Source organism: Sycon ciliatum, chromosome 5 (assembly GCF_964019385.1).
Source record: "Sycon ciliatum chromosome 5, ocSycCili1.1, whole genome shotgun sequence".
NCBI classification, from domain to species: domain Eukaryota; kingdom Metazoa; phylum Porifera; class Calcarea; order Leucosolenida; family Sycettidae; genus Sycon; species Sycon ciliatum.
This window is the reverse complement of record NC_088647.1, coordinates 3156970-3180614: the sequence shown is the minus strand read 5'-3', so window position 1 is coordinate 3180614 and position 23645 is coordinate 3156970. Positions and strand designations below refer to the sequence as shown.

Below are 23645 nucleotides of genomic sequence, written 5' to 3'. Positions count from 1 at the left end.
GGAACACAACACACATGGTGTGAGGCAAAGGTAGGCAGAGATACAGATAGTACAGTATAAAGTATATCAATGAAGTCCAGTCGCGTTTCTCAAGTACCCGCCGGACATGGCGTAGCCCTAGACCTGCGAACACACAGAGCTGCAAAACAGTGCAAGGCGCAAAGTTGAGTAACTCGACTGGATTTCATTGAGCAGGCCCGTACATGGTCAATTCTGACAGCAGAGCAGATATTAGAGATGTCTTGTTTAAAATATTAGCTTGGCATAGCGAGGATGGCGATCATCCCCTCTCCCCCGTCGCCTTTGCCTCCCCAACTCTAGTGAGGTACCCACTCCCAGGTGGGCTGGGGGGGGGGATCTTTGCTGGAACTGGGAATTGAATCCGTAACCTCAGGCTTCGAGGGCCAATGCTCTCAACCAGAACTATTTGTTGGAACTCTGAGTTTCAAGCTTCCCAACTACAACTACCAGACAACATAGAAACAAAGAACTGCTCCTACTGGTCTAGGTTATTTTAATTACTTCTACAGAGATACCGTGGCTCATGGCCGACTGACTGTATAGCATTTTAAAATGGACAGGTAAGGAATGAATGATCTACGGGGAGACAATGATTTAATAAGAGCTATGAAAAGTATGAATGCCGCAGACATCACCAGATTCACCACGCTATATTGTCATGTTGTGTGATGATGTCTGCGGCATTCATGCTTTTCATAGGTATGGGATGTCTTCCTTTTTTTCTCACTTTCCATCTGTCAGGAGAGAGTGCATTGGTGCTGTCGTGCTCCTCTTTTGCTCCGCGTTGCTCCAGCAGACTTGGCTAGGGCCAGGGCACCGGAATGAACTATCAATGATGATCAAGGAGGTGGAATGATGATAACAAATAAGAAACGGAACGGTAATTGCCATCGCAAGTTATTTCCATACTATGACAGTGAGTATCCAAACAAGTGCTGCTGTGAGAGAGCTCCTGGTCATAGTTAAGCAATTTTTTCAGGATTGCTGTTCACAGTTGCTCGATGCTGCACGTGTACGGTATGCGTTTAAAACATCTGTACCTGTCCTCCCGACGCGCCGTATCCGATCTGACTCAGCGTGCCAAAGTGTGAGACGTACGGTGCACACTGGCAGCCCAGCGTGCACGCCTGGAACGTCAGTGCCGTGTCAGGAATAGCACCTGCAGTCATTCACAACAACAACAACAACAACAACAACAACAACGACAGCGACAGCGACAACAACAGCAACAGCAACAACAACAACAACAACACCAACACCACCACCACCACCACCACCACCACCACCACCACCACCACCACCACCACCACCAACAACAACAACAACAACAACAACAACAACAACAACAACAACAACAACAACAACAACAACAACATCCCTTATTGGCGATGGTGCAATCGTGAGAATAAAGAATTCAAACAACAACACCAACAGCAACACATCAGTGAGCAGAGACACACAAAGTAATGTTGTAACTCCCTTTCTCTACCTGCTCCCAGTCCCGTGCCATCTCCACACTTGTACAAATGGACGACGATAACTACATTTAGAAGACTATATTTGTGACAAGACGACGGAACCACAACTATACATGACGAACTGAAGACGAAGACATCATGAACTCAAGACGAAGACAGCTTTTCACACCACAGCAACACGCGCATGCACCAACATGACGTACACAAAATATCGTACTACAACATAACTCCCTCCCAAGAGTAGAATCGTCCTCGATTCTAATAATAAAACAGAGTAAAAAGAGGAAAAGATCACACAAATCACTCAATCATACCACACCAGTCACACCCAGAAATAATAATATTATACCTCTGCCTGCACTGCAGATTATTCAAAAAAACTCTGTCCGCCCACCCAGAACACCAGCCACGATCGCTGTCACACGTGTGGGAACTGATAACCTCAAAAACTCTAAACTAGTGCACTCAACACACCACCTCACGATCACGCAAAAATTCTAAAAATGTGAGAGCACAAATCATAAGAATAACAAAAAGAACAGAATCCACTGGCTCTGTGGGGGCCTCTAGTTATCCTCATAGAAGAGCAAATCAAAAAACAAACAGAACACACGCGCTGTGCGGGCGCCTCTTTACCCTCGAGGAGAGCAAATAATAAAGAACAAAATGTTGGGAGAACAGAAAATACACAACTCACATACTCATCACGTTCACAACAACACACGTACCCTCTCACCAACGAAACTCCTCGCGCCGTCTGCCATGTCGTCCGCCATCTCAAAGCGCTGCTCAGCGTCCACATCCTCACACTGCAGCCTTCACCTTCCATCCTTCTTTTTTTCTGTTTCAGTTTTTCTTCTGGGCACAGTTTTACGTCGTGTCCGGGACCAACTATCCTTCTTTTTCTTTTCCTTTTCTTCTGGGCACAGTTTTACGTCGTGTCCGGGACCACCAGTGACGACGACTGACAAGAGACGGGAGAGACGAATGATGAAGGACGAGGACGACGGGCGAACTTCTTGAAGACGGACGAAACTGTGACGATAGGACGACTGGAGATGACATCGGAAACTGGGAGCGAAGGCCACGCAGGACGAATCCAGAAGTTGAGATTTACAAATTTCCATTACCGCTGCCACCAATGTTGTAACTCCCTTTCTCTACCTGCTCCCAGTCCCGTGCCATCTCCACACTTGTACAAATGGACGACGATAACTACATTTAGAAGACTATATTTGTGACAAGACGACGGAACCACAACTATACATGACGAACTGAAGACGAAGACATCATGAACTCAAGACGAAGACAGCTTTTCACACCACAGCAACACGCGCATGCACCAACATGACGTACACAAAATATCGTACTACAACAGTAACACACAAGAACTGGGCTTTAATACATGCTGGGAAGAACCTGTGCATGCACAACCACACTGGCTATGCCGCGCTCCAAAGGCCTGGCATGGGGATAGGGCATATTATGAATTCTTGCTCGCCCAGCCCAAGGGGTACAACTGGGAACTCACTGCCCAGCCCAAGGGGTACAACTGGGAACTCACTGCCCAGCCCAAGGGGTACAACTGGGAACTCACTGCCCAGCCCAAGGGGTGCTACTGGGTACTCACTGCCCAGTCTAAAATAGAAAAAATGGTGTGTGACGAATGTCGCACTGTCCAGCTATGCACAACTTATCTCACCAATGCTGTCTCCAAAGATGCAAAAAAAGTTGTAAAACTTACAAAAAATATATACCAGGAATGGGGTTCGAACCCATGTGTGCATACGCACATTGGATCTTAAGTCCAACGCCTTAACCACTCGGCCACCCTGGTCCCACAATTTTTGCCTATGGAAAGCGGCGTTATCTCCTCACCATCATTACAAAAGAGAACCTTGCAATGCCATAACACCAAGAGTTCATAACCTCATACCGTATTTCCTCGATTAATGGACCATGCTCGAATAATAGACCATGCTCAAATAGCAGACCCTCCTAGAGGCCTCACGGAAAAATAGTAGACCATGCCCGAATAAGAGACCCGGTCTCTTATTTGAGTTCATCGCTTTGCGCATGCGCACTAAGAAAGCACGTGGTGGATCAAAAAGGACGCGATTTTCGGTTGCGCAACTTAGTGGCTAGTGCTTTCTTTCATTATTGAGCATGGTCCACTATATTTTCATCGGCCCATCGCTGGAAATGGTGGATTTTTAACACGTCATAATATAGAACTTCGTGCTCAAATAATGGACCATGCCCAAATAAGAGACCGGGGGTCCAACCCTCTTCAAAAAACAATAGACCGGGTCTAATAATCGAGGAAATACGGTAACCTGGGGCCGGGGTTATGAACTCTTGGCATCACATTGCGCCAAAACTACATGGGTGCGCCGGAACCAGTCCGGTTTGTCCTGTCATTGCCTGACCAACTGTTTGGCCACCAACACGTGGTTACTGCTAAGGTCACGTGTATCCGCCATACTGTAAACTGCCTAATATTCGCGACGGATTAATGTTCGCTATTTCCGCGAAAAACACTTCAAAAGAGCATAACGCGAATATTAACCATCGTGAAATCCAACTTCAACAGTGGGTGTATGTAAGTGGCCCCAGTGCTTCGCGAACTTTTGCCATCGCAAACTCGCTGGTTCTAAGAAATCGCGAAAACTTAGTCAGGGCCGGCGGAACCGGTCAGGCTGGTCCGGCCATGGCCGGACCACTTTCCCAGCTGGATGGTCCATGTGATTCGTGCAAAACCGGTGTAAAAAATCCAGAGGTACATGACTCGACTGTACTGCTGACGTGTGATGTGCTTCGAAGTAGCTCAGGACTCCGTGACCGGCACTGTATGGCTGATATGGATAAAAAGTTGTGTTTGTGTTCTTTTACTATAATTTTCTGCATTTTCTGGAGCCTTAGAGATGCCCAAATTCGCTCTATTTCACGTAAATTTTAAATATTTCTCCCGGGGGAGGTCCCCCCGACCCCCTCAAAGGTTGGCCGGACCACTCCCGAACTCCTTCCTCCGGCCCTGTTAGTGACGCGAATATTGGGCGGTTTACAGTATCACACGTAAAATATGAATCTCCTAACGTTGTCTGATGATTGGTTTTTGCCATGAAACTCTGAGTAACGAAACAGCCCTATTTTACTTCCTTTTGTGTACCTCTTGCGTACAGTCAGACCTCGCTTAACCGCATACATCTGTTTTCCACAAAAATATCCGGATAGGCGAGGTAACCGGATAACTGAACATACATACTGTATATGCATGTATATGCATGTGGCATGTCAAAAGCAATGACATCGTACATACATGTAGACAGGTCCTATGCAGTACAACTAGCGTGCCCAGTATGTAAAACAAGTGAGGAAAATGACAAGTGCATGCAACTGAGTGCTGTCCGCATACACCCAGCAGGTCAAGGACCTCATTTGCTTGTACAACTCCCTGATACTAGCTTCTGCAAGCGCTAGCCAGCCACATGCAACCGGATACGACGAAGCTTTTTGTACACATTTTAACCTGTTTGTACACAAAATCATGCACCGGTGTGCGGATCGCGAGGTCCGGTTATGTTGTATGCATGACATATGCTGCACATCGGTAACCAGCGATTTTCTTCCGGATGGCGAGGGATCCGGATAAACGAGGACCGGATAAACGAGGTCTGACTGTACTACGCTCTGCCCATTCTAGGCCTTGACGGATTATGCTAGCATAATTTTTCGCATAATTCCTACCAAAATCGAATAATCGCATAATTCGAGGCAAATTGCATACGAATCGCATAAAATTGTAATAATCCGCCTGTTCGCATCAAATTCCATACAGTTGTACATGTTCTACAAGTACAAGTACAAGTAGATGCACTAGGAAGTTGTAGGTTTACGACTCCCTTGGTAACATGTCCAGTCCACTACAATCAGTGATGGTCGTAGCTAGGTCGGACGGTGCGTTGACCCCGTTGAACTTTTGCTATTACAGTACAACGCCCTCTACAAAAAAATTCCCCTGTTATTTTGCACAGAACCATTATGCATTAGCAGCATATGTGAGCATAATGCGGCATAATATGGTAACTTTTAGCATAAAAATAGCATAATTCTGCAATTTTTTCAGCAATGCGAAAAGCATAATTTCACGAAAATATTAGCATAATCCGTCAAGGCCTAGCCCATTCCGGGCATTTGAGCACTATTGCAGGTTAAGGTGCACTGTCTCTGTAAGATATGAAAGGCTATGACAACAATTGTCAGCAGATTACTGTCAGTAGTAACATGTGAACAGTACCACACTCACCGGTCTGTAGGGTGCAGTACGATACCAGAATGGCATAGGTCTGGATTGGGCCGTTCACGCTGCCCGCTGCCGTGATCAAGAGACCGACCGACGTATCGTTGGCACTTTCTGTAGCCGGCACTGCGATTGTCGGCGGTGAAGACGGCACTGTACGAACAACATCACGCATAATAATACAGCATCGGTGTTTGATTGGCCTACCCTAGGCGTTCATACTCTGTGTATGCTACAGCAGGTGCACATGGACTACAGTACTGCTGGGCGCCGAAGAACTGGGGGGTCAGGGTTCTGGCCCAGCCCGTTCTAATCTTTAGCGAACACAGCCGTTTCGTTCTTATTCGATGGTACAGTCTTACATGTACCATAATCTCGCTGTTTTTGGTTCTCACAAGTGCATTTTCGTTCGATTATATGCGAGAGACAAACATCGCATTGACATGTACATGTGCAAGTACGCATACTATTGGTGAATCCCAGTACAGTGGAACCATGATGAACCTCATGTTGTTTTGTGATTTTCATTCACTTATTGGTGCATGTTCTTATAAGCGAGAGTGCTCTTATATTCGAGAATAAGAACATGTCCCTTATACTAAGTGCGCGAGATTACGGTACATTTATGCACAGCTATACGTCTGAGTGTACATTATAGTGTACATTTACATTACGGGTTCCGTTCTTATCTGCAAAAATCCAGCCTAGACCATTCTTAATGATAGCTTGCATGCCGTCCTACCGGTAGGACCACGGGTCCTACCGGTAGGACCCAAGAAATCGCGCTGCAAAAGTGCTTTTGGTTGAGAAATTTCTTGAAACAATTGTTGAGATGAGGTCTTTGTCAGGCAAAGTAATGGCGCAAAATGCAAGACTATGTCCAGTGCATTGCATATGCGCAATTTTATCAATTGTCAAAATGGCCGCACATACTCCTGTCGGAGCGCTAGCACCTCTGTCCAAAGTGAATTTTGACCATGGCACATCAATCGTGGTGAGGTACTAATGTTTTTATCAGTCTGCCAAGGCAGTGGAATGCATAATTCCATACACCGTTTCCATGGTTACCATTTGCTGTTACCATGGAATTTCGTAGTATGCCTTGTGCGATCACGCCTAAAATTTGTGGATTCCTTCATTAGCCCCTGAGCAACAGTTTAGGGTCAAGTTTTGGGTCAATGTTAGAACAGAGGCCTTGCAGCATGTCTGTGTATGATGGTCCTACCGGTAGGACCGAGGTCTATGCAAGCTATCATTAAATATTGGTGAAATTCTAGCCTGGCCGTTCTTAAAAATTGGTGAAATTCTAGCCTGGCCGTTCTTAAAAATTGGTGAAATTCTAGCCTGGCCGTTCTTAAAAATTGGTGAAATTCTAGCCTGGCCGTTCTTAAAAATTGGTGAAATTCTAGCCTGGCCGTTCTTAAAAATTGATGAAATTCTAGCTTGGCCGTTCTTAAAAATTGGTGAAATTCTAGCCTGGCCGTTCTTAAAATTGGTGAAATTCTAGCCTGGCCGTTCTTAAAATTGGTGAAATTCTAGCCTGGCCGTTCTTAAAAATTGGTGAAATTCTAGCCTGGCCGTTCTTAAAATTGGTGAAATTCTAGCCTGGCCGTTCTTAAAATTGGTGAAATTCTAGCCTGGCCGTTCTTAAAAATTGGTGAAATTCTAGCCTGGCCGTTCTTAAAAATTGGTGAAATTCTAGCCTGGCCGTTCTTAAAAATTGGTGAAATTCTAGCCTGGCCGTTCTTAAAATTGGTGAAATTCTAGCCTGGCCGTTCTTAAAATTGGTGAAATTCTAGCCTGGCCGTTCTTAAAATTGGTGAAATTCTAGCCTGGCCGTTCTTCGGCGCCCAACAGTACTGTACTGCTCTAAACATGTGTGCTAGTCGAATTTTGGTCCGGCAATGGTTCGGATCAGTCGAAGCGGCTTTGCCGAGTCGATAATAGCACTGCTTAAAAAAAACGGTTGTGTCTGTCCTCTTTGAAGCACAGCAGCTGTGAAAGGTATACAATGGTGAATACTGAGAAGTAACCATGGCAATGCTACAAACACCATGTCACTGTATGCTCAAAGACAAAACACAATGGCTGCTGTAGAAGGCCTCTCAGAAGCGGCCCTTCCAACTCTTTCCGCATCCATCAGGAAAGCCACGCACTATCCCTCTCAGGCCAAAATGCCTTTTCTTAGTCTAAGTTAGTAGCCATGAAACATACCATTATGTCAAAATTAGTTAACAATTTATCATTTAAACCAGTCAATTTTGGGAAATCGTTATAGTAGATACGTATATCAATTTATCATTTCAAGTCACACCGGGAAAGATGATCATGATGTGAAGGGGATTGAGATAGGAAGTTCCAAAATGTGCTCGTATAAATATTGTGTTTTGACAGCTATATAAGACAGGGGCGCAATGCAGCCTGATCAAACTGTCCCCGGGGAAAATTGCGATTCCGCGGCCGCGTTTTTTTCCGCGTTTTTTGGCGATTTTTTAAAAGACCGCGTTTTCCGCAATTTTCCCGCGTTTTTTGAACTTTTTTGTTGCACTACACGTACGTACACACAGTGCACTGTTCGGTCAGCAACGTCTCATCGTGGCGGCTTTTTACTCAAATATGACGAGTGCTTACACTAGAGACTTGTAACTGATTGATTTCACTACATACTCACCGAAAATTGCCGCACATCAATATTATTCACCGCATATTTACCGCATATTTACCGCAAATTCACCGCAAATTATGCCATATTATGCCGCGTTTTTCCCGCGATTTTTGCGATTTTTTTTTTTTGACAAGACGACGGAACCACAACTATACATGACGAACTGAAGACGAAGACATCATGAACTCAAGACGAAGACAGCTTTTCACACCACAGCAACACGCGCATGCACCAACATGACGTACACAAAATATCGTACTACAACATAACTCCCTCCCAAGAGTAGAATCGTCCTCGATTCTAATAATAAAACAGAGTAAAAAGAGGAAAAGATCACACAAATCACTCAATCATACCACACCAGTCACACCCAGAAATAATAATATTATACCTCTGCCTGCACTGCAGATTATTCAAAAAAACTCTGTCCGCCCACCCAGAACACCAGCCACGATCGCTGTCACACGTGTGGGAACTGATAACCTCAAAAACTCTAAACTAGTGCACTCAACACACCACCTCACGATCACGCAAAAATTCTAAAAATGTGAGAGCACAAATCATAAGAATAACAAAAAGAACAGAATCCACTGGCTCTGTGGGGGCCTCTAGTTATCCTCATAGAAGAGCAAATCAAAAAACAAACAGAACACACGCGCTGTGCGGGCGCCTCTTTACCCTCGAGGAGAGCAAATAATAAAGAACAAAATGTTGGGAGAACAGAAAATACACAACTCACATACTCATCACGTTCACAACAACACACGTACCCTCTCACCAACGAAACTCCTCGCGCCGTCTGCCATGTTGTCCGCCATCTCAAAGCGCTGCTCAGCGTCCACATCCTTTGATTTTTGCGATTTTTTCCCGCAATTTTCCCCGGGGACAGATCAAAAGAAGGAAAGCATATCACGCTGCAAGTCACAGCCAATTGCTTAAAATAACATTTTAATTCCCGTAGCTATGCAGAAAACGTTACTTTAGTAACGTCTGGCGCTAGCCAGGGTCCACACAGCTTTAATTTGGTGTTTGTTTGTGTGTTTGTGTCACGCCTGGCGCTATCCCGTATCTGTCCCGTACCGTACCGTACCATCAAACACAGCTGGTCACATACAGCTGGCCGCAATATTCAAATAGGGCTTTCAAACGCAAGATCATAACGTGAAGCAACTTGGTAGAATGAGTATGAATGCGAAGTGTATGGGGGAATGCATGTAGGGCGATAGTGCGGGTTCGAATCCCAGGTTATGCCTAAAAAAATAGGAGAATTGAAAAATTTATAACATCCCTATGCTTTTTTTGCCTAGGTCATCAAGGCGGTAGACGGTGTCGTATTACCCTCGACCATACCTGTCCCGTACCATACCGTGCCATCAAAGACGGCTGGCCACAATGCATATTCAAATAGGGCTTTCAAATGCAAGATCATAACGTGAAGCAACTTGGAAGAATTAGTATGTATGCGAAGTGTATCGGGGGATGCATGCAGGGCGATAGAGCGGATTCAAATCCGAGGTTATGTCTTTAAAAAAAAAAGGAAAAATTTGTATGAATTTATAACATCCGTATGCTCTTTTTGTCTAGGTCATCAAGGCAAAAAAGCATAGCGTAGGGCCCTGAGCTTCCAAGCTCTCTCGTTAAACGGTAGTCAGTGTAATATTGTGCAGATTTGTCCGCACCTGCACATGAACACGATGGTGCACATGTGCAATGTATACCAGACTCTTACATACCTACACACATGCATACACATGCGGATGTTCATGTGTAAGTACGTAGAGCGAAACCTCCCTAGTATTTGTAGCACTCAGTAGTCCACCAGCACACTATATGTGTTCACTCCTCTATATGTCATCACCTGTTTACTTCGTGCCTACTGTAAACCCGGTAACGACCAAGAAGTTTAAAGTTTTTTGTAATTTTGGCATGATTACGTGCAGAAAGATTAACGATGGCTACCTGGCCACCCATCTGTATGCGCATCTTTACACAGACATCTAGCGATAACGATTTTTCAAATAACAAAAAAAATGGTCGTTAAAACGTTAGACTTTGTGACTCGTTAGTAGACTTTCCGGTTTTACAGTATATGGCTTCACTGTGACTTTCTCTATATAACTCCAGGTCATTCTCTATATAACTCCAGGTCATTCTCTATATAACTCCAGGTCATTCTCTATATAACTCCAGGTCATTCTCTATATAACTCCAGGTCATTCTCTATATAACTCCAGGTCATTCTCTATATAACTCCAGGTCATTCTCTATATAACTCCAGGTCATTCTCTATATAACTCCAGGTCATTCTCTATATAACTCCAGGTCATTCTCTATAACTCCAGGTCATTCTCTATATAACTCCAGATGCGACTTTCCTTACATCTCCACTCAGGTTGAGACTTCCTCTGTATGACTCCAAATGTTGTGGCCACATAGCGAAGTTGCGTACGGAAAAAGCCATATAGAGATAGTGATGACAAATAGAGAAATGATGCCATGCCGAGCGTAGCATATATACGAGAGAGCTTGGAAGCTCAGGGCCCTACGCTATGCTTTTTTGCCTTGATGACCTAGACAAAAAAAGCATAGGGATGTTATAAATTCTTTAAAAAATTCCTTTTTTTTTTAAGACATGACCTGGGATTCGAACCCGCACTATCGCGCCCTGCATGCATCCCCCGATACACTTCGCATACATACTAATTCTTTCAAGTTGCTTCACATTAATGATCTTGCATTTGAAAGCCCTATTTGAATATGCATTGTGGCCTGCCGTCTTTGATGGTACGGTACGGTAGGGATAGGTACGGGACAGGTACGATCGAGGGTAATACGACACCGTCTCCCGTACCGTACCATCAAACACAGCTGGCCACATACAGCTGCCCGCAATATTCAAATAGGGCTTTCAAACGCAAGATCATAACGTGAAGCAACTTGGAAGAATGGGTATGAATGCGAAGTGTATGGGGGAATGCATGTAGGGCGATAGTGCGGGTTCGAATCCCAGGATATGCCTGAAAAAAATAGGAGAATTGAAAAAATTATAACATCCCTATGATTTTTTTGCCGTCAGATACGGGATACCGCCAGGCGTGACACAAACAAACAAACAAACACACAAACAAACACACAAATACCAAACGAGAGAGCTTGGAAGCTCAGGGCCCTACGCTATGCTTTTATGACTTTTTTTGCCTAGCTCATCGTACATGTTATAACAACTGATGGAAATGTCTTTTTCCGTTGATTGGCCACATCGTTATCGTACTTTTGCTAAGGATGTCTACTGTTTTGCAAAAACGTTTCAATCGGTTTGAATATTATGAGTTAGGCAAAAGTATTTGCAGAATTTATTGCGGATTGTTATTTCTCTAATAATCATCTACACTTGGTTTGCTCCTTCTTTTCTTTTTATCTCCTCATACTGTAAATCAACAAATTTTGGCCGATGAGAAATAGAAACCTCTCTATAAGAGAGGTTAAGATGCACGTTATTTCCGACTTGACGCGCAATTTCACGTCAAATTTGAAATCGATCGGTATTTTTGCTCTCACTTGCATCCGTTGCTCAATCATGCATCATTTGCCTACATGAATATGACAAACTTTGGCCTGCGATTTACTTTGGCCGGTTGGTACCAAGCGGCGAAATCAGCGAAATTAAATCGCCAGCGAAAATTAGTTGATTTTAATACAGTAATCGGATTTTCTGGCCTTTTTGTAGTAATACATGTACATTGACCGGTTGACCCAATGACGACGCCGAACGCATGGTTGCCTGTGGAGCACATTACATAACTTTACAGTCTCCTAAAATACGTATCCTGCCCGACGGCAAAAGAGGCTGCAGATTTAGGCTGCGTTTACACGGAGACGAAACGAAACGAAACGGAACGAAACGGAACGAAAACGGGCTGGCCTCGAATCGTTTTCAAACCGTTTACACGAGTACGGCAAATTGTTTTGAACCGTTTACACGAAAACGGAAAACGGGCGATCAGGCTGGAGTTAGCACCTGCTGGCTTGGCGCAATGGCGGGAAGTAACACGTTAGTCGGAGTTTGTACGTGCTGGTGGTCGCAAAGGTCAGGTATTTCCCGCGAAATATAGTCCCGCGCGGAATGGTTTCCGTGACCGCGCTCCGTTTCCAATCGTTTTCACTGTTTTCACCGTTTACACGAGAACGAAAACGTTTTGAAAACGTTTCAAAACACTTTGAAGTGCGTTTCCATTTCGTTCCGTTTAGGTATTGTTTTCGGGGGTTGTCGTGTAAACGATAGTAGAAAACGCAACGATTTCGTTCCGTTTAGGTCCTACTTCGTTGTCGTGTAAACGCAAATCGTTTTCAATCGTTGTCGTGTAAACGCAGCCTTAGTTTTTCTGCGCGTAGACGGGATGTCTGCGACGCGAAAGTTCAGCTCGCGTTATTTGGCTCGCACGTCGAAAAATCAACGCGAGTGACCTGCTGCTCACATCGAAATTTGGACATTACATAACTTTACAGTCTCCTATAATACGTATCCTGTCCGACAGCAAAAGAGGCTGCAGATTCAGTTTTTCTGCGCGTCGACGGGATGTCTGTCCTGACGTTTACTGGGACCGGCGCTGACTCTGCTGATCACGGGCGTTCTGGACTCGACGGGATGTCTGTCCTGACGTTTCCTGGGACCGGCTTAGACTCTGCCGATCACGGGCGTTCTGGACTCAACGGGATGTCTGTCCTGACGTTGCCTGGGACCGGCGGACTCTGCCGATCACGGGCGTTCTGGAGTCGACGGGATCTCTCTTCCGACGTTTCTTGTGACCGGCGCTGAATCGCTCGTTCACGCTTATTTTGGAGCCGACGGGATCTCTCTTCCAAAGTATGTTTATGCTGACGCAACCTATCACCTATTCGGCGTCTATTCTTTAATTTCCTCCTCGTCTCCCTATTTCTTTCCAAATCTCCCTCTACATCAGGGAGTCGTATACATAATACGACGAATATTGGAACGGTACGGGACAGATACAGGAGCCCGCAAATATTGTAGACAGCTGTTATGTACAATCCTGTAGAGCCTTTGTAGTCACAGGTACGGGACAGATACGGGACAGATACGGGATAGCTCCAGCCGTGACACAAACAAACAAACAAACAAACAAACAAACAAACACCAAATTAAAGCTGTGTGGACCCTGGCTAGCGCCAGACGTTACTGAAGTAACGTCTTCTGCATAGCTACGGGAATTAAAGCTGTGTGGACCCTGGCTAGCGCCAGACGTTACTGAAGTAACGTCTTCTGCATGGCTACGGGAATAAAAGTACTCTTGTGTCATCGTCAGAGCTGGACTTGAACTATCAGAGTGACAGGCGAGAGTGCAGGGATTCTCTCACAAAGTTTCCCTTGATACTGTTATAACGTACGCACGCAAGATTCATTCCATGCAACTCGCGTATACCACAGCAGGAAACACCATCTGGTTTGTTCTAGGATAATTTAGAAGTGAACATGTAAAATGGCAATCATGGAGAGATAAGCAGCAGAGACACGTCAGTGCTGTCGTGGCACTAATGGCGCTATGACACGACAGTATAGGCCTCGTCAGCTCGTACCAAAGTAAGACACACGTCAGCCATGCAGACGTAATGCAGAAGAAGACTGATTCATAATGAGGTAAGACATTGTCACTCTTCATCATGCATGCATCAAAGGAGCGTAGAACGACACACGTAGAAACACACGTAGCAGAACGTAGATCGTAGATCGTACGACTAATATTAATAATAGATCAATCTATAACAGATACACTCTCCGATACAGTAGCTACCGGACACTGCAGCTATCGAAACACATAGCTACCGAAAGGTGTTGCTCGGACCGAGTGTGATAACAAAGGGGAAGAAGAAAGAAGAAGGCAAAAAGGCAAAAAAGGTGCCACATACAACGTGTATCAGAGAGTTGAAGGCGGTGGGAATCAGAAACGAATCATGTGTGCGTGCGGGTGCCAATCATGTGTGCGTGTGAGTGTTAAAATCATGTGTACAATATGGTGTCAAACCATGAAGCCCAAACCTAACAATGCACCTAACTTGAAGCAGGAGCAGGTATAGGTATGTACTCTTGGCGTGGCGAGAATGCCACGGAGTTCAGTCTACACATTCATGTCATGTTCAGTTGCGATCTGCTTTCTCTTCCTGATTGCCATTGCGGTCATGCTGTCGGTTCTCTGTGATTTGACCTTTATCTCCTGGCATCTTACTGTCTTCATGTGCTCCCCTTGGGGGCACCTTGATGCCTGATGTAATAATTATCGAATTTGTACAGCGGGCTACCATTTAGGTTCCGCTGCGGTCGGTTTCGCTGAGCCAGCCTTGGCACCGTGTAGCCTTTTTGGTTGTTGTGTTCTTGTGCGTGCGGCATGAGGTTTTTAGCTGTACCTTTGTTTGGCTGCGCTGCCTTTTTTATTTCCTGAGTGTTTTTCTTTGCACATGTAGTTTCTTAGAACGAAATAGTCGGTTCGCGACATGGCGTTCTACTTCTAATCAACCATAAAGTCTTTCGTGTTGTGAGTGACTCCGTCGAGTGTGAGCTTGGTTTACGGCCCATTACGGGACTGCGTGCGGCAGAAGCCTAGCGAAACACCAACTCTACTTTCAGAAATTTTAGGTGCTCAATATTTTCGGTATGAGGGCAAAAGATCAGGTTAGGTGAACAGAAAATTTAAGTACAGAGAAGCAGTTCCCTATTGGATTATCTGTGTCAGTGTTTGTTCGGTGTATTGAAATTTTAGGTATGAAATAGATGCACCGAAACTTCCGAAAGTACTGAAAATAGAAGTACACCGAAAGTATGTGAAATTACAGTATCAGGATTCCACCTGCACTAGATGAAAACCATCACTGTCACGATGGCTATGACTATGAAACAGGTACTGCTCGAGGGGAAGTCCCTTCGAGTTTCCCTCATGCATGATCTGTGCATGACCTGTCAGACTGGATGTTTGTGCATGTACATGGATGTGTGTGTGGGTGTGTGTGTGTGTATGCAGTGCGTGGCTGAGTTGGCATATACCTGGGATGCATGTGAGCCTTGTCAGCTGCAAAACGAACTACATGTACATGCAGCAGTACGAGACTACTGCTAAGTACATGACTGCACTTCTTCGGCTGTACTGTATCACATGATTCACGCTAAGTACATGACTGCACTTCTTCGGCTGTACTGTATCACATGATTCACGCTTCGCATCACCGTCAAGGTGCTGCTGGTACACAGCATTCCCTTTGTATGACTCATGTCAACTGTCATCTTTCACAGGCGAGATTACCAGGCAAGATTACCCGGGACGGCTGACTGCTGCTAGCTCCTGTCACCTAGAACTCTGCCACGTAGAATAGCTGTGCTTTGCAAGTATATAATGAAGTAATTAGTTCCCGCAACTCAGTGTGGGGCAAAACAACCCCTGCAGGTTGTTTCATTATTTTCTAGTAGCAACATCAGCACAGAAGAGTAAGCAAAGGAGCGTCATTCTTAGAGAAGTGGAAACAGGGTTTTGAGAAGATTGCTGGCAGAGAATACCTGTTCTGAGCTCTAGGACATGAAGTGTGCTCTACCGTCATGGAGAGTGTGCTGCCAGGCCATCTCCACTGTCTTCTGGGCCGTACTAGCCTGGTTGGACTGGCTCTGCAACAGCCGCTTCAAACGCTTTTTCTTGCTCAGCCTTGTAGCCGGCGTGACTATGTTTGTTGGAACGTTTGTGGTGGAGGATGTACTGGAGGAGAAGGGGAGAGACACGGTGATCACGGAGAGCATTGTGCCTTACTGGCTGCTGCTATGTGCACTGGTTATTGGCAGTTGTTGGTCACTCTACACCCTCACACACTACATGGAGGCAAGTCTGGAGAACTTGTCGAGCAGCCTTTCGCCAGTGGCCTGGTTCCTCATGGTTTGGTGTGTTGCATCTGCTAGCCATACATTCCCGTTTTCATGCTACTTGGCGCTGATGAGAACATTAGCATGGATTGCCATAGTGGCCGCCATTAATCTCAACTTGTCGGATGAAGCATGGCAGCATATCCCCTATGCAAAGTGGAGTCAGCTGAAGCCGTTGGACAAGCTATCTGCTGGAACCAGTGTGCTCATTTTCCTGCTGTGGGCGGGCGGTATTGACATGTGTAACGTTTCTAGTGCATCAAAACTAAGCAGTAATGCCAATTCCGATCCAGCCGGGCACTGCCTTTCCTTGATGTTCGCCTCCATCGCTCTCACGCTGCTGTTCATCTACATTCAGTGCAGTCACTGGCAGGACGAGGGCGACACGGTGACACCGGTACCGCTTGTCCCCGCAGGCCGCTTCCTGCTCAACGCCCTCGCCAACACAGTGCTGAGTATGATGTGGACGTGGACGGCGTCATCGCAGTACGTGGACGGGTTCCGTGTCCAGGGACTGCTGGCAACTTTCATCATCGTCTGCCAGGTGCTGAAGTCACTACAAACATTTCTTGGCGATTTCCAAGTCACGCTCCCAGATCTACATGACATACACACGGCATTCGAGAACTTGCGCAGCTTCCGCAGCTGGACATGCGACAGGAACAGCATCAAAGACATGGCAGGACGGCGATGGAGCGAGCTCAAGGACTGGTGGGAGAGAAGGAGAAAGTGCACCGCGTACATGTTCATGGTATGGACTGGCAGCGTCTACATGTTCAATGTGACATTGTCCAATGCCGGCTCGTACGGTATAACGTGTTGGTCATCGGCACACCATGGTTATTCGTGGACATGCATCAGTGGCAATGCTCTCCTTGGCTTGTCAATGATGAGCAGCCAGGCTATAGCTGTATGCCCTGCTGTGCTGGCCATTGGAGACAACTGGGATGTACCACATGACGTCCTGGAGACTTGGAAGTATTGGCCGAAAGTGTTTGCTTGCCTCAGCCTTTTGCACACCTATTGGATCATAGTTCTTCCTTTGGCCACTTATCCCGGATGCCAAGCGCCGTCGCGCTCGACAAAAATGATCTTGAATGGGGGAAATGCATCAAATGTGTCTAGTAGCCTTGCAACAAATGCTTCCGGTGTTGCAAAGTCACTGCCCTGGTGTGTCACGAATACCATCGTCACCGTCATTTTACCCATGTTGATCATCGGCCTAATCTTATTTCGACACCTCCACCTCTTCTACAAACATGCGAAGACTCAACGGAAGCTAGCCTGACGCGGTTTGCCGCACAATCATATTCCTCTACGCGTGCCGGGATTTTCGGTACGAGCGGAAATGTGCTTGGAGCACTACGAATAGGACAGAGAACGTACGGTTCTTGGCGGCAAGCCACTGGTGTCAGTCTGGCGTATTGAGGTCACCTTGATGTGCTAGATGACCCGCTCCTTGCCTCTTCCAATGCCACTAACTAGTCTACACTATCGATGGCGATAGTACACCAAGCTGTGGCTATGGTAACTCACCCAATATAAGTCACACCTTTTTGCAACAAATCCCAAGGTTGAGCGAGGAAGTGCGACTTACAATCAAGTGTGACCTACTACTGAAGTGAACATCCTGAAGCCATACGCCCAAGACCTCAACATGGGGTGCGACTTTTAGCTGGATGCGACTTACAGTCGGGGAAATACGGCAATGATGTGACCATGCTATCTCTCCTTCCCTGCCGTTGGCCATCCCTGATAGTGTATATGTGTGAGAGAGTATGTGACAGTGCTGCATGCGCTGGTGAGTGCAAGGGCATCACATTGAGCCTCTGCCACTGTGTATACATAGCCCACCGTCATCCCCTACTACCGTGTTTAGTAATAACTCTGTACATCTGGAGTTACGTTATCCCTCTTTGCATACGACATAGCCATCATGTTATTGAGCTGCATACTGAATGACAGTCACCACTTGTTAGCGGCTCTGTTGTCCTTGTAACCTGGACGTGGTCCGAGCGCCCCTTTTGGCTGTGCTGTGAGCCCGCGGTTCACCTCTGCATGCGCTGCTGTGGGCTGGTTGCGCCACTGCGTGCGGACTTTTGTTCTATAAGTTAACATTCACGCTGTCTTCCTTTCGTTGTCGTCTTTCTGAGCTCTCCTTTCCGACAAGTTAAAGAACTGTTGCTCTGTGTGTATGTGTGTGGGGGGGGGGGGCATGTGTGCATGTGTGCATGTGTGTATGTGTGTGTGTGTGTGTGTGTGTGTGTGTGTGCATAAGTGTGAACAGTGGTTTTGCATGTATTTTAGGTACACACAGCATTGCTCACCTCCGACTGGTGTCCTTCCCATCTTCACCGTGAACGGCCCACGACCGGCTGTCGTGTAGGCTGCCACCTAATCACAGTACAACAGCAGGACATTGGCAGTTGAGCACCAGTACACTTCTTAGGGACCATCACAAAAGTACACAGAAATGTACGAAGCAAGTGTAGGTCTTATCAGTATACTGTAACCGGAAAATCTCGGTGGCGATTTATTTTCGGTAACTTCGGTACAGGTAATTTTTATCTTAAGTAAAACGCGACCTAAAATTCAACATTGCCATGCCACACATGTACAGTGTGCAAGATGCATTTTTGGATCTGGAAAACCGGTTTACCGAAATTTTCGTGCTACCGAACCGTTGGTTTTGGGAAATGCCGAAAATATTACACCACCGAAAATTCCCGGTTTTACATTATCTACTCAGCGAGTCCCACTGTACCTGCCTGGCCAAGGAGTCAATGCACATCACAGTACGCTTGTCTCCACTACCCAGTACAGTCAACTTCGCTTATACCGACACTCGGCGGGGCATCAGAAAAGTGTCGTTATTCACAAAGTGTCGTTATACCCGAAGTCTCATTATATGTATTACAGTTGGATGGGACTTTGCTCTGGGCATGGAAATTCTGTCGTTATTCGCGAATTGTCGTTATATCCGCAGTCGTTATTAGCGAAGTTGACTGTACATAGTCCAATGCACACACCGATATCCTACACTTCATTGATGTCCCTCTAAATGTCTTTCTGCAGCCCAGCACTGCACCACACTAAGTTAACACACAAACAGGACCAGTGTGAATGGGTCAGCCACTGCACATCTAACAAGCCAGGCTGGAAACGGTCGAAGGTTGTCTCAGATCCCTATATACATATCGGTGTGAGTGCTAGCCATAACATCCATTGCATGAAATCACACAGCACTGGCGAGCACTGTTGCAGAACAAACAGGCTAGGATCGCACCAAGCCCAGCATACCGCTACATACGCGGCTACGCAACAGTGCGTAGACCGTAGTGCATAAAGAATAAGACCGGTCTAAGCTATAACACCAATCCTCCTCTCCGTTCTTTGGCGCCCGATAGTGCTGCGGTATTGCCTATGCATCAAGTTCAAATCATACCTTACCTGAAAACTGATGTCTGAGTGAAGACTAAGTCCAGGTATTGATAGGCTCAGAACGGAGGAATTCACCGCAGGCAATGTCTGTACACAACACACGCACGCATGCACACCATTGACCATTGCCGCCCATTGCCAGAGGTGATGCTAGCGATGCTACAGCAGAAGCCATAGCAACTCGTGCTGGGATTGCACTATTCAACAGCTTGCAAGGCTGAAGAATTGACCGCCACTATTCAGCCTGGTCTACACCACACAGCTATGAAGTGGCTTTTTCTGGCCAGTGAATCCCTTCTTTTTGGTCTTTTTCATTTTTTCCCACACACACATCACACCACATACTCTGGCATGCACAGGCTGTTGGTAACCACCCAGGAGAATGAAAGAAAAGTCAGGAGGAGTCTGAGAAAGAGAAGAAAGACTTGTGTGACCATAATCGTCGAGAATCGAACCCTCAACCTATCGATTGGAAATCGCTGCACATACCGCTGCACCATATGGGGGACACACACACACACACACACACACACACACACACACACACACACACACACACACACACACACAAACACACACACAAACGCACACACAGCCACTAAATACTGGGTACCAGCCGCTCAAGATTTTGAAATGCCAAACGTCTCCTTTTGTCCAAGTACTGTATTTTAGCGCTATTGATTTACCGTCACTGAGCTGGAGCCCACGGTCTGATAGCGTGCCTCGTATTGCGTCACGGAGCCGTTTCGCTGATCCGGTGGTGTCCAGCGGAGCTGAGCAATGGCTCGGTCGTTGCTAGGATTTCTCGTGAAGGTGACATTCAGACTGGGCACAGCCCCAGGCACTGCAAGGGAATAGACACAGCAAATACATGTACACACGCGCAGCAACCACTTAAACAAATCTAGCATCCACAGCTGCATGTAGGCAGATGAACAACGGCAAGGCATGCTAAGCAATGTGGCACTTTGAGATAGTAACGCAGAAGACGGCTAGATAGACAGACTGGTGGATGAACGGGTGTTTGGATGTATGGGTGGGCAGACGGATGGCCAACTGAATGGACGGGTGGAGAGCTGGTTGGATTGGTGGCTAGATAGATGGATGATGGGAGAGACAGACAGGTGGATGGGTGGACATACGGACAAGAAGACACAAAAGCCGACTAACAGATAACAGACGGAACATACGCAGGGAGAAAGAGACACAAGCAAGACAGACGGAACATACGCAGGGAGAAAGAGACACAAGCAAGACAGACGGAACATACGCAGGGAGAAAGAGACACAAGCAAGACAGACGGAACATACGCAGGGAGAAAGAGACACAAGCGAGACAGACGGAACATATGCAGGGAGAAAGAGACACAAGCGAGACAAATAGTGCTATGAGCAATTACATGCATGTACATACACAGTGTTGATGTGGTTACAGTCCTGGTCACTACGCTGCTGCTTCCGCCATTGCTGTTGGCAATAACGCTGATGGTGTACACGGTGAAAGGCAACAACGACCCGTAAAACACAGACACTGTTTCATTGGCGTCGCTAAAGCTGATGTTCTGCATGTCAACGTCGGGTCCCAAAGTGAAGTTGACAAAATAGGGCAGAGGATTGCCGTTGAAGGAGCTAGGCGGCTGCCAGGATATGTTCAGGGACTGGGATGTTATATCATGTGCACGGAGCAGTGTGATCGGTGCAGGCGCTGTACAGGACACGGGAGAAGGGAAGCAAACAGGTTTGTTTGGCTGACAGGCGGGAAAAGTAGCAGTGTGCTATTATGCGCCATGCCACATTCTGAGTGGCAATGTTTTGCCGGGAGTGTTTCAGCAAGCAAGTGACCACATAGCATGATCAACGTTGTAGGTACTGGTGTCTGTACCGAGAGACGGACAGTCTGACAGACTGACAAGTGTAGTGGTCAGATTGCAGACGGATCGATCTAAGAAAGGTGGGACGAAAGAAAATTCCAAGGGCAAGCTTCACAGGTGCATGTCGTGGTCATTCCCGACATATAGACGGCTACATTTATATGGCCTCTAACAAAAGGCAAGTGATCTGAAAAAGACTGAAATGAAGATACATGTATTCTACTCGACATAGACCTGACAACATGCATGTCCTGCTTGGGCATTCTATTGCTTGCTGTTTGGATGGCAGTGCACAGTATGGTTTTTGAATGGGACATAAGCATCACACACTGTCTCCCACCATTTGTATCCGCTGCAGTCGACCACCCTGTTATACTAGCCCTGCGCTAAACGGTTTGAACCGTGTATGGTCCTGCCATAAATGAACTGAAACCGGCTGTACCTGGCAGATATGGGACAGCCCCTCTCCCCCACACACACCCTCCTCCAACACGGTGGCTATGTTTGACACAGTCACAGGCCTCCCCCAACTCACCTGATGCCGGTACAGTGATTACAATGGGCGGCGTGTACAGTGACACCATGGGTGTCATTCGGCGACGGCGCCGTCGGCCCACCGGTCCCGTCCTGATCTCGGCGTGCAGCCGTATCTCGTACTCGCCGGGTTGTAGCCGCTCCAGCGAGGCACGGCGCTGGGTCCTGTTCACTTCAAAACTGCTCCACGTGCACACGGCAACGGTGTTTTCAGCACCAGTCGTCTGACAATCGGCTAGGAAAGTCCGATACTCCATCACCCACACGTTGTAGTCGGTGCTGGTTATGTTAGGCAGCACAAACGCAACCTCCGATACACCATCATTGTTGGACACCTCAAACAAGTTCTCCGAGCCTCCAGTGGACATGTTGACCCAGTCAACAATAGCACCAACAATACCTGGAACCAGTCACACACACAAACACACACACACACACACACACACCCGGGGAGAAGAAGGCGACGACAAGAAGGACACGCTAAGGAACACAGTACACGGGATTGCCAAGTGCTCCCTCCAGTGCATATCTCATCTTCGCATATACACTGACAACAGCTATGTGAGTCAAGTCATTTAAAAATGTCAATACTGATTTATAATACACCATACACCCATCATGTCCAAAGGGACGCACACATTGGCAAATACTCCGAGTCCATTCATTCCTATCAACAAACAAACTGCGTGGCATTGATTGCACCAGTAAGATTATTGCTCAGCACACAGGTGGGTTTGTGTACAGGCCGGGTGGGAACATATGTCCGCGTGCATCCTCATTACCGTTTGATCACAGTGGGCAGACATGGCTGTATTTTAACAAAGTCTTGTCGAAGCAAGCTAAGCTGCTACAGTGAACCGTGTTGCTCACAACCGTGCACATGGGCATGGACCTGATGCACATCTTACCAACAGCATATGCAAATAGGAGTGCGCACTGCGAACGGGTTGCTGCCACAGTAAATTTCCCCGGGCATATCATTTAGTGGCACAGTGCGCACACGCAGGATGCAAGGAGTACACCTGCTGCGTAACTGCAGCTCAGTTGTACCTACTATGCCCCTCACCACCGCTATCTGCATCAACTATGATTGTCACGCAACGAGCGGTGGACAAAGTGAAAGGACTTCTTGCATGTGATTTTGTTGTAATTTGTGACAGTTGAATTGTCTCAGTGTTACTAGTTTATCGTTAGCTTACTAGTTTGCTGTTTGAATCTGCGTTTGGTTTATTTATTGTTTATTTGACACGTCTTTTCTGTGTCTTTTGTTTGGTTGACATCATGAGGTCCCATGGCTACGCGGACTGTACTCAGTCGTGGATCCTTCTGCAGAGCTGGCTACTTTTTTGGTTGCTTTTGGATTCCTTATTTGATGCATGTAGATTAGTGTAGATTAGTGTAGTACGTTGGCGTCGTTTGCG

General features: G+C 46.5%; 1 protein-coding gene and 1 non-coding gene across 2 annotated transcripts in view; both read right to left on the bottom strand.

Moving 5' to 3' along the window:
* Positions 1 to 23645, bottom strand: part of LOC135817192 (receptor-type tyrosine-protein phosphatase mu-like) — a 53218-nt gene that overhangs the window by 17458 nt on the left and 12115 nt on the right. The window contains exons 6-12 of the mRNA XM_065330322.1: positions 22226 to 22624; positions 21234 to 21524; positions 20507 to 20664; positions 19830 to 19907; positions 18707 to 18773; positions 5806 to 5952; positions 1062 to 1180 (exon numbers count right to left, since the gene is read on the bottom strand). Coding sequence (XP_065186394.1) covers positions 1062 to 1180; positions 5806 to 5952; positions 18707 to 18773; positions 19830 to 19907; positions 20507 to 20664; positions 21234 to 21524; positions 22226 to 22624 — 1259 coding nt within the window. The remainder of the gene's footprint in view (positions 1 to 1061; positions 1181 to 5805; positions 5953 to 18706; positions 18774 to 19829; positions 19908 to 20506; positions 20665 to 21233; positions 21525 to 22225; positions 22625 to 23645) is intronic.
* Positions 3254 to 3336, bottom strand: Trnal-uaa (transfer RNA leucine (anticodon UAA)). Its single transcript has one exon. It is a non-coding gene; the product is annotated as a tRNA-Leu (tRNA).